General features: G+C 42.9%; 1 protein-coding gene across 1 annotated transcript in view; it reads right to left on the bottom strand.

Moving 5' to 3' along the window:
- Window positions 1-17,407, bottom strand: part of ATP2C2 (ATPase secretory pathway Ca2+ transporting 2) — a 117,274-nt gene extending 99,867 nt beyond the window's left edge. Inside the window, exon 1 of the mRNA XM_007477242.3 lies at window positions 17,132-17,407. Within this exon, the coding sequence (XP_007477304.2) occupies window positions 17,132-17,233 (102 nt within the window). The 5' untranslated portion in view covers window positions 17,234-17,407. The remainder of the gene's footprint in view (window positions 1-17,131) is intronic.
- Window positions 17,408-17,707: the final 300 nt, after the last annotated feature.

Here is a 17,707-nt window from a genome sequence, read left to right as displayed (position 1 = left end):
TGTCTCAGGGAGTCCACCCAACATGCTGGTGAATATTCTCCATTTCTTCTGATACTGAGAGGTTACTGGCAGAGAAGATAGATTGTACATCAGTTATCCCTCATATTTACCATGGGACCAATCTATCTTACTTTTGGATCATATAGTTATTTCTTCTTTTTTGTGCTACATAATTTTTAAATGGACTTTATCTACAAGTGTCCCAGCCTCTCCTCCCCTTCCTACAGTATAGAAGGCATCATCTGGGAGACAGACACGTACATACAAATTATATCTCTCCTGTTTCCACCTTTCGATTCACTCCCTGGAAGTAACATTCACGATTCATTCTTCAAGTATTAAATCTGCAGTGTTGTATGATATTCTCTTGGCTCTGTTCATTCCATTGTTCATTATTCCATGTAGTTCTTCCCAAGTTCTTTTGAAACTGGTCTGCTCATCATTTCTTATGGTGCAATAGTATTCCATCACAATCATATACCATAATTTGTTCAACCATTCCCCACTTGATAGGCATCCCCTCAGCTTCCAGTTCTTTGCCACCACAAAGAGAGCTGCTATAAATATTTTGGAACATATGGATTCTTTTCCTTTTTCCCCGATTTCCTTGGGAAACAACTCTGGGTATAATTCCAAACTGCTCTCCAAAATAGCTGGATCAGCTCACAGCTCCACCAACAGTGTATTAGTATCTCCATTTTCCCACATCCCCTCCAACATTTGGATCATATACTTCTTTGATAATACTCTTTACTCTGGCTCTTCTTTGGAGGGCTGAAATTATTATATGTTCCAGCCTGCTCACATTCACCATGTATATCTCCACTGTCCTCTGAGTGATATTGATTTTCAATAGTATAAAATTTTAAAAAGCTTCTGGGGGCAGCTAGATGGCTCAGTGGATTGAGAGCCAGGCCTAGAAATGGGAGGTCCTGGATTAATATTTGTTCTCAAATACTTCCTAGCTGGGTGACCCTGGGTAAGTGATTTAACTTCCATTGCCTAGCCCTTACTGCTCTTCTTGCCTACACAGCATTGATTCTAAAACAGAAGGTAAGGGTTTTTTAAAAAATGATGTTGCATGGAGCACACATGGACTGATGAACTTGTTTCAAAATTTCTCCCACAGGTTGGGAACTCTCAATCTAATCCAAAACTCACATATTCATAGATGAAAAAAAGAAGGCTGAGAGGGGAAGATAATGTGCCCAAGGTTACTATATATGTGCTGATCTGCTTATTAAACCAAAATCTCCATGAAGGCATGGACTATGTCTCGCCTAAACTCTCTCTCCCCTAATCCTCCTTTAGAATTTTAGCTGTCATAATCAAGGGCAACTGGGTGGCATAGTGGATAGAGTGCCAGACCTGGAGTCAAGAAGACCTACAGCCTCAGACACTTACTAGCTATATGACGCTGGGCAATTCGCTTTGCCCTCTTTGCCTGGGTTTCCTCATCTGACAAATGAGTTGGAGAAGGAAATGGAAAACCACTCCAGTAGCCATGAAAACTCCAAACAGGGTCATGAAGAGTCATTCACAACTGAAATGACCACACAAGGAGAAACCATAAAAACAGTTTCACTCTCATCCCTCAATCTTCTCAACTCCTAGCTAAGCATCCACAGTCCCTACAAGAAATCCTTAAATGGCATTAATAATCTTCATCATCCTCACTGATTTCCTCAGAATGCTCTCCACCTCTCCATCGATGTCCTTTCGAAATTATGGTTCTTGAGAAATGAATACAATGTTCTAGAGACAGACTGATCAGATGGATGTCAGAGCTGTAAAGGCCTTTGGAACACAAAATGTCAAAGCTAAAAGGATCCTTAAAGTAGATTTAGGGCACCCCAATAATAATAATAAATAACAACAACAATAATATCTAGCATTTATATAATGCTAAGAAGTTCTGCAAAGTGCTTTACAAATATTATCTCATTTTAATCTTACAACCTTGCGGGGATTACTTACTATTATTCCCATTTTACAGATGAGGAAGCCAGGGCAGACAGGTTAAGTGACTTGCCCAGGGTCACATAGCCAGTGTCTTAAATAGAATTTGAACTCAAGTCTTCTTGACCTCAGGTTCAGTGCTCTAACCATTGAGCAACCTATTCACACTTTCACAGACAGAATTCAAATGAACTTAATGCATATTTGTTAAGTGCCCACTGTGAGCAAGGCACTGTACTCAGTGCTCTGGGAGAGAGAAAATTTAGATAAGACATGTTAAGATCTATAGACAAGTGTAGTAAAAAATAAAACATGAAAAGCATATTAGAGAAATGCAAGCAAAATTACTAAGACAAGTCAAGGAAGGCTTCTTGGAAGAGGAGACATTTTAAAGGTTGGTTAGTTCTGCTTTCCTGGCTTTCTTTCCCTCATTCACTCCTTTCCTATTTTTCTCTGGTCTTTAACTGGTGGAAAATAGGGTGGAAGAAAGCCTATTATTATTATTTATTAAACCCTTACCTTCCATCTTAGAATCAATACTGGATATTGGTTCTAAGGCAGAAGAGTGGTAAGGGCTAGGCAATGGGGATCAAGTGACTTCCCCAGGGTCATATAGGTAGTGACTGAGGTCAAATTTGAACTCGGGACCTCCCATCTCTGGGCCTGGCTCTCAAGCCAATGAGCTACCCAGCTGCCCCCAGGAAAGCCTATTTTTTTTATTTTTTTTTTATTTATTTATTTTTTTAAATATATTTTATTTGATCATTTCCAAGCATTATTCATTAAAGACATAGATCATTTTCTTTTCCTCCCCCCCCCACCCCCCATAGCCGACGCGTAAGTCCACTGGGCATTAGATGTTTTCTTGATTTGAACCCATTGCTTTGTTGATAGTATTTGCATTAGAGTGTTCATTTAAAGTCTATCCTCTGTCATGTCCCCTCAACCTCTGTATTCAGGCAGTTGCTTTTTCTCGGTGTTTCCACTCCCATAGTTTATCCTTTGCTTATGAATGGTGTTTTTTTCTCCTGGATCCCTGTAAGTTGTTCAGGGACATTACACCACTACTGATGGAGAAGTCCATTACGTTCGATTATACCACAGTGTATTAGTCTCTGTGTACAATGTTCTCCTGGTTCTGCTCCTCTCGCTCTGCATCACTTCCTGGAGGTTGTTCCAGTCTCCATGGAACTTCTCCACTTTATTATTCCTTTGAGCACAATAGTACTCCATCACCAACATATACCACAGTTTGTTCAGCCATTCCCCAATTGATGGGCATCCCCTCATTAGGAAAGCCTATTTTAAGGGACTTGTTGAGGGAAATTCAAGGATTGAGGCTCTGTGTGGCTTCTCAGATTAATCTTTCTACCTTGTTTAAAGACCATTATTAAAACTAAAAAATTAAGTAGTTGTTGAATAAGTAATGTATATTATGAATAAATGAATAGACTTGGTTTGTTTTTTTAAAAAAACAACAGAAAAAGCAAAGCTTTGAACCAACTTCTTTGGGTATAGGAAGGGAAAGCAGAACCTTTGGGGTGTGAACAAAAGCAGAGAAATTAAAAACAAATTTTCTTAAGTGTCGAAGGCATTCAAGTGATTAATCATAGAATGCATAGAAGCAAGTGGTGTGAGATAAGGCTGGGAAGAAAGGATGGTAGCAGAGTGTGTAGAGCCTTGAATGCCAGGTAAACCCTGTTGAACTTTATTCAGTAGGTTCCCAGGAAGAATTGAATAGATCAAAGGGAGAAGAGAACAGAATGACCTGTTAGGAAACTGCTGCAATTGTGTAAGAAGGAAATGAAGGCTGGTCCTAGGAATGGAAAGTTCTATTCAGACACAGTCACTGAAATGGATGTGGAATGAAAGAATAAATTAACGAGCATAATTAGGCATTAATTTATGGCAAAGAGTTCAATAAGAGAATGAGAGAAAGGGAGATCCCTCCCTTTCGTGGATGGTTTCAGGGAGGAGGTGACATTTTGGCTGGACTTTGAAGGAGAGAAAGGTAGATGTCAATTGCATGGACAGTTTCCCCTGTGATTTTTGTGACTGACATATATTATATATATGTATATATGATATCTATATTATATATGTGACATCTGTATGATATATAAAATACGTTACCACGTAACCATGTGAAATTTATATTTTCAAAAAGTCACAGAGGAAACTCATTTAATTCAAACATATATGAAATAGGTAACCAGCTTCTGCCTGAACTTGGGGATTTTTTCATGCTAGGTAAATTTAACTCCTGACTGTTAAAGCACAATGCTTCAGACATGCAGAAAGGACTCACTGAGATGCTGTAGACACCTCGGAGGAGGTGATTCCCCAACAAACCCCGGATTTCCAGCTTCCTTTTCTAGAGACTTCAGAGAGAGGATTTCCCCCTGGAGTGTTATCCAGCCTTCTCTCCTTGGGGCAGCTCCCCAATGAAAAGCTCATCCTCTTGGGCATTTTGTCTATTCTAATCTGCATAACTTCTCTGACTTCTGTTTACTGTTTTGCTTGGACAAATGAATTTACTCACGATTGGGCTTTTTGCGATGGTCTTTGTGTAACTTGTGTTTGAAAGAATCTAAACCGGCCAGAATAAACTAAAGACTACCTCCCCTGAAGAGCGATCAGGGAAGGAGTTTGGTTCTGAACTTTTCCCTTCCTAAACTACATATATGTAAAATACATGTAATGATATGGGTATAAAATGTACATATGTAAACACATGTATACATTAAATATACATAAAATATATATTTGCTTTAATTCTAAGAAACTGTGGAAAATGTTGGAGAGAAAAAGAGAGGGAAACAGGCTAGGAGAACAGGAAAGGATGTGCTACAAAATGAAAATTAACCAGTTTCATTCTGAGCATTACATTGGCATTGCTATTGAACAATTCAGCAAATAATTTTTTTTTTAATTAGAATAGCGTTTTTATTGAAAAGACATTGTCAGGAGAAAATGGTTTATGATGTTGTGGATTTTAATTTTCTTTTTAATTATTTTTAATTAACATTTTTTAATTTTAATTTTTAAATATTTTTCCATGTTTCCATAATTCGTTTTCTCTCTCCCCTTCCCCCCTCCCAGAGCCAACAAGCAATTCCACTAGGTTGTACACATGTTCACTTGATACCTATATTCTTATTATTCATTTTTGCCAGAGAGCCCACAAATACTTATTATTAAAGCACCGTGCCAAGGAAAATGGTTCTTTCTTTTTGGAGGTTCTATTGTATTTTAATTTCTGTTGTACTATATTTCCCAATTACGTTGAATCCGACTCAGCCAACAAACAGTGCCCATAATGCTACTTGGAGTAATCATGTTGAAAAGAAGAACCTGAGTTACTGCAGTCCTGAGTTATAAATTTGTCATCCAGCTTAAGGACTGCTCATCTCGGGTCGGTTCCATCTTCTGATTTCTAGCTAGCAGAAACCTGAGAAAGATTGACAGTGTTTCCCTTTCCACCTGCCTTTCTATCTTCTATCTAGAGGTACATATTCCATATCTCACTTCAAAATCTGTGCAAATGCGATGCATTTAGCAAATGTTTCATTTTGACCTCTTTGTATCAGTGCCTAAGCAAGAATTTTCAACTAGCTTTAGAGGAGTCTCTAGCTGATAACATTCTCATATCTATACAATTATGCATTTTAACTACTTGTATTTACCTTGGGCAGACAGGTGGTGAAGTGGATAAAGCATTGAGACTTGAGTCAGGAAGACCTGAGTTCAAATTCTGTCTCAGACACTTATTAGCTATGTGACCCTGGACAAATCGCCTATCTGGCTGTTTTCTCCTCTGCAAAATGAACTAGAAAAGGAAATGGCAAAGAACTCCAGAATCTTTGCTAAGAGAACACTGAATAGGGTCACAAAGAGTCAGACATGACTGAAATGCCTGAACAAGTCACCTTACTTTCTAGTTAGAAGAGTACCTGAACCCCACGCAACACAAATGCAGTATGTTCATAAAGAGCCACGCTAGTTACTGAAACTCCTTTCCAAATGTGCCATGATGCTGGAGTTTCCACTCTGCCCATCTTTCTCCTTAAGTGACCTAACTTGTGAGTTTTAATTGGCCTCTTTGTAAAACTGTATTAGGGATACTCCATTTTTATTTGCCATTGGTTTTATTGGTTGCGACAACACTATAACTACTGCCAAAGAAGGCAGATCAAAGGTGTTTCAATGTGTCTCTGGGATAGTGGGAAATGGTCTTATCTCACTTGTTACCCTCTGTCTTAGAATGGATACTATGTATTGGTTCCAAGGCAAAAGAGTGGCAAGGACTAGGCAATGGGGGTTAAGTGACTTGCCCAGGGTCACCCAGCTAGAAAGTGTCTGAGGTCACATTTGAACCCATCTCCAGGCCTAGCTCTCTATCCACTGAGCCACTTAGCTGCTCTATTAATTTGCTTCTTAGATCTTATTCGTTAATGGTCATCAGTGGTGACTACACTTCCTCCTACCTCTTGTCATTCCTCCCCTGTAGCTGGAGTGCTGTACTGTGTCTTAAAAAGCTAGAAAATCAGAATTGAGGGAATGGAAGCTGTGAAGAAGTCTGGATTTGACTTATGGCTCAATTATTACCTGAGACAGTGAGTTATAGTATAAAAAAGACTAGATCTCAGGTCTAGGTAGTTCTAATCCTGCCACACTAACTGTGAGATCTTGAACAAGTCATTTCCCTCTCTTACACTTTTCTCTTCTGTACAATAAAGTTATTGTACCAGATAATCTCTAAAGACCCTTCTAGCTCAAAAAGTAGGGGCCTTTATTATGACAAGGCAATTCTTTTATGCCTCCCAAATTAACTCACTGTCTCATTCACCACAGCAGCTCTTCCTCCCTTTACCTTCTTAGCTGAAAAAAAGCTGGTGCTGTTTGCTGAGACCTCCCTGTTGTCCCCTTCTCCTCATCCTATATCACTCAGATTCCTTCTGCTACTGTCTCCTCCTTCACCCTTGTCTTGAATCAATAAGGTGACCCTTTTCCTTGCCAAGGCAAAGACCTCCATATGCATAGAGGATCCCATTCCATTCCATTCTCCAGCAGATTGCCCCTTCCATCATCCCCACCTTCTCACTTCTTGTCTATAGGCTGTGGCTACTGTACTGCCTACAAACATGCCCCTTTCAACTTCATATTCAAAGTCTTCCTTTGACTCATGCATTCCTACTAGCTTTCATCCTATATCTTCCCCTTTTTCATGGCTAAACTCCTTGAGAAAGTCTTCTATAACCAACACCTCCACTTCCTTTCACGCCTTTCTAACTCTGTACAACCTGGCGTTTGACGTCTTCATTCAAATGAAACTGCTCTCTCCAGAGTTACCAATGACCTCTTAATTGCCAAATCACTGACAGCCCTTCATCCTGCTTGACCTTCCTGTAGCATTTGCCACTCGTGATCGGCCTCTTCCCCCTGACACTTTCTTTTGGATTTCCTTGGCACTGTTCTATCCTGATCTTTCTCCCATCTGGCCATTCCTCAGACTTCTTTTTTGGAGGTTCACCCAAGTTACACGGGTGGGCTACTGGGCAGCTGTTGTGAAGATGTAATGGCAAAGGAACCACCCCATTGGGCTTGGATCAGTGAACAGCCAGTCCACCATTGGGGTGCTTGTTGAAGCTTCCTCCATCTGTCATGTCCCATGTCTCAAGCCTCTGTCTATTGGACTGCTCCATTTGTGGCTGCTGGGTCCATTCCTCATTTCCTCTCAAATAGCCTTCCCCCAAGAAGAATTCCATTAAACAACACCCCCCCCCTCAGCAGCAGTCCCCCAACAGCCTCCTCCAACTCGGTCACTTCCCATGATTTCCTTGGCCCCTTGGCCCAGGAATCTTTTCCTCATCCTCCCTCCAGCGCTGTGACTAGAACCTGGAACCTGCACTTAGCAGATCATGCCAGAGCTGGCCACTGCGGTCTCCCCTAGTTCCTAGCAGTTAGGACCAGCCTGGGGGCACCTCTCCACAAGCTGTCCCTGTGTGAGGTGACTGCCCTCTTTGGCTTCAGTCTGCCCTCACTGCTGCTCTCCTCTTCCTTCCTTCTATTCGTCAGCTTCCTGGTTACTAAGCCTCAGCCCTCCTTGCTGTGGAACTCTTATCCTTCTTGACACCACAGTCAGTAAATTGGGGAAGAGAAATTGTGAGAAAAAGATCTTGATCCTGAGTGATCCGTAGAGCTCTGATCTGGGCCCTCTTCCCTTCTCCCTCGAATTATTTAACTTGGTGATCTCATTAGCTGCCGTGACTTCAATCATCGTCTCTAGACTGATAATTCTCCGTTTTACTCATCCAGGCCTACCCTCTCTCCTAACCTCCAGACTCACATCTCCAACTCGATGTGTCTAAACCTGAACTCATCATCTTTCCTCAAACTCTTCCCTCCTCTGAAGTTCCCCATGGATGTGGAGAGCTTTACCAACCTCCCAGTCATCTAGGCTCCCAACCCCAGTGTCAGCCTGCTGTATAGTACTTAATTACCGGCCCCATCTCCAATCTGTTGCCAATAAAAAATGAATGAATATATATATATATATATATATATATATATATATATATATATATATATATGCACACACACACACACACATATATATGTAGGTGCTAATTTATTTAGGAAAGAGTACTCTAGTGAGGCAGCGAGGTGGTTCAGTGGATTGAGAGCCACACCTAGAGATAGAAGTCCTAGGTTCAAATCTGGCCTCAGAAACTTCCTAGCTGTGTGACTCTGGGCAAGTCACTTAACCCCCATTGCCTACCCCTTCTGCCTTGGAACCAATACATTGTATTGATTCTAAGACTGAAGGTAAAGATTTTTTTTTTTTTAAAGACTGGTATAGGAGTTCAAATGAAAGGAACTTTGGAGAAATCTGGAAGGACCAAGAAAGGTTTCATTAGGGAGGCAGAACTTTAGTTAGTCCTTGAAAGCCCAGCAATTTTACCTTCATAATCCCTTTCACTTATCACGTCTTCTCTCCTCTGACATTGCTACTCCCCTGGTACAGGTGGCCCATCTCACGTCTAACACACACACACACACTCAACTATTTCAATAGCCTTCTGGTTACTCTCCTTGCCTTGTCTCTCTTCACTTTAGACTATTCTCCTTTTAGCTGTCAAACAGGTCTGACCATGTAACCCCTCTCTCTATTCACTAAACTCCAGCGGCTCCCTCTCACCTCTGGGCAGCCTCTAGAGGAAAGACTCTGTTTGGTGTTTAAGCTCTTCATGACCCGTTTCCTTCCTGCCTTTCTAGTCTTTTTACACCTTATTCATCCCGGGACTCACTGGTCTCCCTATTGTTCCTTGGACAAGACATTCCATCTCATTTCTAGCCTTTCGCATTGGCTGCTGCCCCCAAACTTGGAATTCTCTCCTTCATCTCTGTCTCCCGGCTGCCTACAAGTCTCAGCTGAAATTTCTTCTTCTATAAGAAGCATTTTCTGATCCTCCCTAATGCTGGTAGTTACTTCTCTCAACTGATTATCTCCACCATATACCATTTGATATAGTTGTCTCTTCCAGTAGACTGTGAGCTCCTTGAGAGTAGGTACTATTTCCTGCCTTTCTTTGTAACCTCTGAACTTAACACAGTGCCCGGCACATAGTAGGTGCTTCATAATTGCACAGTGAATGACTGCCTGACTATAAACCCTGCCCCACTCAACCACTTTGGAGCTGGATGAGACTGCTCATCTTCTACCCATCTAACAGGGATGGTGTGAACATTAAGCTTATTTTGTTCTACCCTTTTGTCATTGCCTCCACACCCTCCTCCCCACATGACTTTCTTCATTCTTCAAGGCTCAGCTCAGGTTTCCCTTCCTCCACATATGACCACAGTGACCTTTTCCTCCTCCGAACCCAGAAAGCAATCCCCACTTATACAACTGATTTATTTGATAATGAATAAAATATCATTTTGGAATAACTTTCCTTTCCAAAATGTAATTTACCACCTTTATCCCCATTCCTCTCCCTCTAACCAGCTCTCCGATTTCCATGAAAAGCACTGCCGTCTTCCCAGTTTGTCTGATTCTTCTCCTCATCACTCCCCTCATCTTTAATCATTTGTTAAGTCCTGTCCATTCTCCCTCCATAACTTAGAATTGATAATAAATGTTGATTCCAGTATAATCCAGTGAAATTGCTCATCAGCTCTGGGAGTGAGGAGGGAAGAAACGAGGGAAAGAACATGAACCATGTAACCAAAGAAGAATATTCTAAATAAATAACTAAAATGTAAAAAAAAATTGATTCCAAGGCAGAAGAGCCTGGGGGTAAGTGACTTGCCCAGGGTCACTCAGCTAACACAATAACTCTTGCATCTAGGCCAGTCTCTTCCTGCATAATCCTAACACCCAAGGTGTCTTGGCTTCTAGTATCCTCTCTCCAAGCCTTCCTCTGTGCAGCTGCTAAAATAACCTTCCTAAGGCATACATCTGACTCAAATGTCCCTGCTCAAATGCCTCTGGGAGAAAATGCAAACTCCACAGGCTTAGATATTTAAGTCCCTTTACAATCCAATGTCAATCTGCTTTACTGGTCTAAATTCATATTCCTCCTTGTCACATACACTATAATTCCAACCAGTCTGGACTATTTGCTATTCCCCAGATTTAAGAATTGCTGTCTTGCCACTATGAATTCCCCAGAGCAGCCCCCAAGTCTGGGATGCATGCCTTCCTCATCTCTCCCTTTCAGAATCTTCATTTTCTTTCAAGGCTTAAGTATCACCTATTTTGTGAAGCCTTACTCTCCACCTTCCCCAACTACCCTGCCCCAGTTAGAATTGTCCTCTCCATGCTTCCCCCCCCTTTTAAACTTTTACCTTCTATCTTAGAATTGATATTAATTATAGATTCCAAGGCAGAAGAGCAGTTAGATCTAGCTAATGGGGGTTAAGTGACTTGCCCAGGGTCACATAGCTAGGAAGTGTCTGAGGTCACATTTGAACCCAGGACCTCCTGTTTCTAGATGTAGCAGTCTATCCACTGTTGTGGAAAGGAAAACTGTGAATCAAGCTTTTGCATTTCTGCCCACTGAGGTGGAGCAGTCAGCAGTTGGAATATGACAGGAGGAGGAGTGACAGTTGGAGTGAGAGAAGAGGATTGTGGGAGAAACTGCTAACAGAAGGGTCTTTGCCTTCTGAACTCTGTCAAGTGTGGAGCAAAGACCTGGAACTCTAGATCCCAACCTGTGGAAAAGCCTTGCCTCCATTTCCCTTACCCAGATGAAAAAGAAGGTTCCTGTATGTTTGAAAGCATCCATTAGAGGAGGAACAAACAACAACAGCTGCTGAGAAGGAGCTGATCCCTTAACTTCAGGGGGTCATCCTGAAGATCCTTTGCATCCCTTGACCTTCTGAAGAAGGACATTTGACACTTGTTACGGTAGGATAGAGACATTGATTAGCTAAGAAGAAGATAGATAAGTTGAAGCTGAGCCATCTTGGTTCAGCTAAAGGAAAAACTAGAAACCCAGTAGGGTCTCCACTTCCCTCAAACCTCTCCCTTTTCTTGATTTACTCTATTAAACTATTCGAGAAATAGAAGATCACAGTCAGATTCATATTGAAGGGAGAACAAAGAAAGAGAGGCAGGTGGCTAAGCTGGCCATTAGCCTAGGTAAAAAACAAGAACCAACAGTAACAGTCTGTTTGCCAAACAGGGGGAACCCCTGGGGTTCAAGTACTAGTCAAGCCTTGCTAAGTACTCTCCACTAGTCCCCAGACGTCCTCTCAAGGACACTGGTCCTGTCATCCTTAGCCTAACCTAACCCAGGGTACCTCTCCTGTGGGATGAGTGTGAGGGAACTTCAAAAACAACCTCTTAGCCACAGCGAATTCCTCCATTTTCCCTCTCCAGCCCCCCAGAATCTCTCTGTCCTTTCACCTCCTCTATTCGCTGTTACCAACTCTTCCTTATCCCCAGTACCCCTTCAATCCTCTCCAATACCTTCAATATTACACAGTGCTACCTCCTCTCCGTATGTTCCTAGCACACTTTTCCAAAATCTTTTTCTCACCATCAATCCCTGTTTTGTATTCCACTGATCTGTGTACATTTTACTCCTTTGCTCACCTGTTCCCACCCCAGTAGAATGAAAGACCCCAAGGGCGGTTGGGAACTGAGCAAATGAAATATTTGCATCCTTAATGCTTATCACAGTACCTTGTACAAAGGAAGGCACAAAATAAGTGTCTGGGAGAATTACCAGTTTATTTTTTACCCATAACAGTTATTTATATTTTTTATTTTCCTTTACCTTTTCATGTGCTTATAAATGTTAATTTTTTTTATCTGTTGGGGCAGCTAAGGAGCACAGTGGGAGGACCTGGGTTCCAATCAAATCTCAGGTATTTCCTAGCTATGTGACCTTGGGCAAGTCACTTAACCCTGATTGTAAAGCTCTTGCCACTCTTCTCTTTTAGAATTGATACTAAGAGTTTTTTAAATTATCTATTATCTTTTATATCACCTACATTTCTCAATATATTCTCCACTCCCCCTTCTCCCAAAGAGCCATCCCTATGAACAAAAAATATAGAGAAAAGAAGCCTCTTCAGTCAAACTAGCCACCCCATTAACCGGATCTAACATTGTCTGCAATGTTCCATGCATTAAAACATGTCTGAAGTCCCCTAATTCTGCACAAAAGGAAGAAAGGCAGAATCTTATATTTCATCTTTGGGGCCATATGGGCATCATAATTTCACATGTGCTCACAGCTTGTCTCCTGAGTTGAATTTTAAGTTCTTGGAAGTAAAGAGCCACGAATGTTACAATTTTGTGTCCCCTTTGGTACCTACTACAATACAGATGATCAATAATCAGACACCAATTGAAGTCTGAAAATCATTTTTGAGTTCATAAGGAGAAGGCATTATAGTTATTCATTCAAGCCATCTAATGATTATCCAGAATGAAGGAAAATTTTGAATATTTTCCATATTCACAAGTAATCAAAAAATCTTCACATCTGGGAATACAAATGTCCATTTATAAATTAGGTTAACAAGCATTAAAAAAAAAAACCTTACCTTCTGTCTTAGAATTAATATTGTGTGTTGGTTCCAAGACAGAAGGGCATCAAGGGCTAGGCAATGGGGGTCAAGTGACTTGTCCAGGGTCACACAGCTAAGAAATGTGTGAAGCCAGTTTTTGACAAGCATTTGTTAAGAACTCATTGTGTCTCAGGCACTGTGCTGTCATTTACAATGATAATTGTTTATTAAATGGAGAAATCAAAATCAGTCAGAAATCAGTGTGGTTTGTCAGTTTGAGAGATGGTAAAAAAGAGAAGCAGCCAAGAATTCTGTTCTTTTTTTTCCTTAACACTTCCTGTCTATCATAGAATCAATACTGTTAACTAGTTCCAAGGCAAAAGAGTAGTAAGGGCTAGGCAAATTAGGTTAAGTGACTTGCCCAGGGTCACACAGCTAGGAAGTGTCTAAGGCCAGATTTGAACCAGGACTTCCCCTCTCCAGTCCTGGCTCTCTAGCCACTGAGCCACCTGACTGCCCCCAAGAACTCTGTTGTTGAGGATGCTCTATACCTTTTCCCCTATGACTCTTCCAGAGGGAAGGGAGTGGGGAGAAGGTTTCCTCTTTTCTCCACCTCACCCTCAGGACTGGTATCTTAAAGCATAGCATTAGTCCAGAAAACTACCCCATGACCAGAAGAGAGCAGCCCAAAGAGCCTCAAGCTTGAGTTCAGTCAAGCTGGCCTGGGAAAAGAGAACGGTGTCTGGGCAGAGGTACTTACTGCCAAATGTGATGGGGTGTAGGGTGAGGCAGCTGGGCGGCTCAATGGATTGAGAGCCAGACCTGGAGATGGGAGGGACTGGGTTCAAATTTGGCCTCAGACACTTGGCAAGGATTAAAAAAAAAAAAAAGATGCTATAGCTTGGTAGGCAATGGGGAAGTGGAGAATAATTATCACCAAGAGATAAAAGAGATGCTTTTCTTTGGAATTTCAGACTAGCTTTAGAAGACAGCAGACAATAAGGGAAATTTTGCCCCTTGGCTCTACTGTTCACTAGCTGTGTGGCTATGCAAGGTCATTTCTGCCTCCCTTTTTCAGTCTTGCTGGGACTTGAAAGATCTCTCCGTTTCCTTTCTCTTTTGAAGTTATAGGGTATCTTATTACCGTAGGATAAGAGCTGCTCACATACAGGCCCATAGGCAATCCTATCCCTTTACTATGGCCTACCACGGCTCCTTTAGCAATCTTACTGGCTAAGAATTTCCCATTTCTCCAGTTTTTTAAAACTCTGGTGAAAAAGAAAGGCTTGCTGGCTTTTGGAGTATGAAGACCTGGGTTCAAATCCCTTCTCTGCTATTTATAATCTGTACAACATTGGGCAAGTCAATTAACCTTGCTAAGCCTCAGTTTTCTCCTCTGAAAAATGAAAGCTTTGTTTCTATTCCATGATCTCTTAAATCCTTTCTAGCTAGTAATCCCTACTCATTTAATCCCTCCAGATCTGTTTTTTTTCATCTTTAAATTTAAAAATTTAGGCTTGAGAATTTCTAAAGTCTTTACCAAGTCTAAATCTTAGTTTGGCCCTTAGTGTCCTCCTCTGTTAAATGGGGATAATAATAACGCAACTGTCTGCCACAAAGATTTGTTGGGTGAAAAGTATTTTCTAAACTGTAAAGCACTTAAAAAGAAAAAGTATCACTCCTATTAAGTGAAGTCTTTGTGGGCTGGCTCAGGAACCTAATGACCCCACATAAGATTGTTTCAATGGCAAATGAGACCCAAATTCTAAACAATGGATGACCTTAAAAATGACTCTTTAAAACACAGCTTGTTCACATCTTGGGAACTGCCTAAGAGCACTATTTTTTCCATTGCGTTCTCAGACTATTCTATAATATGATTCTTAAGTATTTACTATGTACAAAGCCTTATGCCAAAAGTAATGCAGTCTATATATACTTGGTATAGGGTAAAGTATGCTGGAATTGGAGCCAGAGGAAATGGGTTCAAATTGTGCCTCTGCTTCTTATTAGCTATGTATCCTTGGGTAAGTCTCTTAGCCTTTTTAGGTCTCAGTTCTCTTATCTGGAAAATGAGGCAACTGGACTCAGTGGCCTCTTAGATACCATCCAGCTTCCTCTCTATGATCTCATGATAAGCAAGCAGGTGTGGTAGCTATTAGGCTCATTTTACAGAAGGGAAAACTGAGGTGCAGGGAAGAAGCCAGAGTAACTTTCTTAAGACAAATCCTGAATCATCAGAGAAGGTGGAATTCCCAGCTCACTGGTCTAGTTGCAAGCAGTTGTCAAAATATTGCTTCTATTTGGTCCAATTTTGTCTCCTTTTTGGTCCAAATTTGATCCTTTTCTTCTATGACAACCAAGAATGGGTTTCTCTGAAAAACATGTATGTTTTTTAATTTTTAATCTTTCCTTCCTTCCTTCCTTCCTTTCTTCCTTCCTTTCTTTCCTTTCTCCTTCCCTCCCTTTCCTTCTAACTTAGAATTGATATTAAGAATCAGTTCCAAGGCAGAATAGTAAGGGCTTAGCAACTGGGGTTAAGTGACTTGTCCAGGGTCACACAGCTACGAAGTGTCAGTTCTGAAACTAGGACCTCCTGTCTCCAGGCCTGGCTCTCTAACCACTAAGCACCTAGCCTCCCTTGTATAACTGTTTCATATACACAAGCTCATTTGATCTTTAGAATGTGAGGGAGGCAAGATAGGGATGATTATCCCCATTCTATAAATGAAAAGACAGGCTCATTAGACATCTGAATGACTGGCACAAGGCTAGTAAGAAGCTGAGTCAGAAGTTTCCAGAATCTAACTCCAATTTCATGCATCAAAAATCAGGTCTCATTCTACCACTAACTAGTTGTGTGATCTCTGGGCCTTACTCATCTGTAAAATAAGGACCAGATGATCTCTTACATCCTTTCCAGCCCTAATAGTCTATGATTTCATGAATCTCCCCACGCAGTACCATGCCAAACAAGTTAGAAATATTCTTTTTCTTTACATAATCGATTTCATAAAATGAGAGAATAAATAAAAAGCAGCCTGACTTCACACTGGGATCCACATCAATACTCAAACTGTTCCCTTTAATACTCATTGTGAGCAGGAACAGTCTGACGGCTGTGCTTGTGCCCTTGGCACCACGCACCAGTGCTTGTCACATAGGATTTCATAAATCTTGTTGATGGAAAAATGCTTGTTAATCACTCCCTATTTGGGCTATATTCTAGGTTTACAAGAACTTGGAGCAGACAACGTCAGACTGGAAGGGGCCTTAGAACAGAATATGAGAGCTGAGAGGGGCCTTGGCAAACAGGAGGTTAAAGCTGGGAGGGATCTTAGGACTCAAGTAGTCCTTAGCACCCCTCTCCACTTGAGAGATGAGAAAATTAGGGACTCGGTTCTGCATCTCTGCTACACGGACCAGAAAACTAAACATTAAGGGGGCTTAATCCCGCCTTATCTCTAGGGGCGGCTGTGCGGAAAGTACTTGGCCAAACTGAAATCCGGGACAGAAACCCGAGTACTTTTGTTTCATCTAATCAGAAGGCAGTAACAATCTGAACAGGTGGCGGGAGGGAGGGAGGAAGGGAGGAAGGGAGTGCATCCAGAGATGGGATCGGGCGTCAGGTGAAGTCTTTTATTAACAAACGTTTACTTTGAAGTCTTCTCTGCCTATTTCATTTTGAATCGCTGATTTGTTTCAAAATCCCTAGAAGAGCGGGATGCCCGGGTAAAATCTGGGGGCGGCTGATTAGCAGCCTCATCTTCCCTGGGGTTTGGGGCTTCGGCAAGTGTCCCCCGATCCCCAGCCCTGAGCAGATCCAGCAGGCAGCTAGCTCCCTCGGTGCCCGTGCCCGTGCCCGGCGCGCGCACGGTCTCCTGCCCTGCCCCATGCCCGCACACGCCGCTGCTGCCCAGGTTCGTTCATCTGCCAATGGGCCACTCTGCCCCGCAGAGGGGCCCAAGCGCACGCCGCCCCTCAGAGACCTTTGGTCGAGCACGGACACTGACCGGCCCGAAGTTTCCTTTCCCGTCGCGCTCCCCTTTTGGAGGCAGGGAGGAAGATAGCGTCCAGGCCGCCAAGGCCTGCCCCCTGGGGGTCCCCGTCCCTGTTACCCGCCCGCCGAGAAGCCGCCACTCACCACCAACCCCTCCAGCTCCGCATCCTCCACTGGCTCGTACTGGTGCGACAAGCCCAGCAGGGAAAGTTTCTGCAGGAGTTTGGAGAAGCGTCTCTCCACCATCTCGAACCTGGGGGGCGGGCGCCGCGGCTCGCGCCGGCTCTCACCTCGGCTGCAGGGGACAAAGCGCGGCAGCCCCGCTCGTTCCGGCCCGGGCTAGGCTGCGACTGGACTTGCCTCTTGGGCGAGTTGGGGGTAGGGCGCGCGCGCCCGAACGAGTTTAAAGAGCTGAGCCTAGGTTACCTGGTGCCGGTCCGCCCGCAGGTGAGGCCCCGCCCCCTGGGGTAGGGGCGGAGCGAGCGAGCCGGCTCCTTCCCTCAGCGGCCGCGTGCACCTCTCCTGGGGCCCGGCGGGCCAGCCCTGGGGCAGTCCCCAACAGCTGCGCAATGGGACGCTCGCGGACCGCAGCCTTAGCTGCTGCAGCAGCAGCAGCAGCAGCAGCGGGGTAAGGGGCGGGCAGGTCTGTGAGTGTGCCTGGGCGCTGGGGCGAAGACACGGCCTCCTTTTCTCCCCGCTTTCCACGGAGTACGCACTGAG

Source organism: Monodelphis domestica, chromosome 1 (genome assembly GCF_027887165.1).
Source record: "Monodelphis domestica isolate mMonDom1 chromosome 1, mMonDom1.pri, whole genome shotgun sequence".
In the NCBI taxonomy this organism is placed as follows: Eukaryota; Metazoa; Chordata; class Mammalia; order Didelphimorphia; family Didelphidae; genus Monodelphis; species Monodelphis domestica.
The sequence above is the reverse complement of the archived record's forward strand: the minus strand, read 5'-3'. Positions and strand labels throughout refer to the sequence as shown.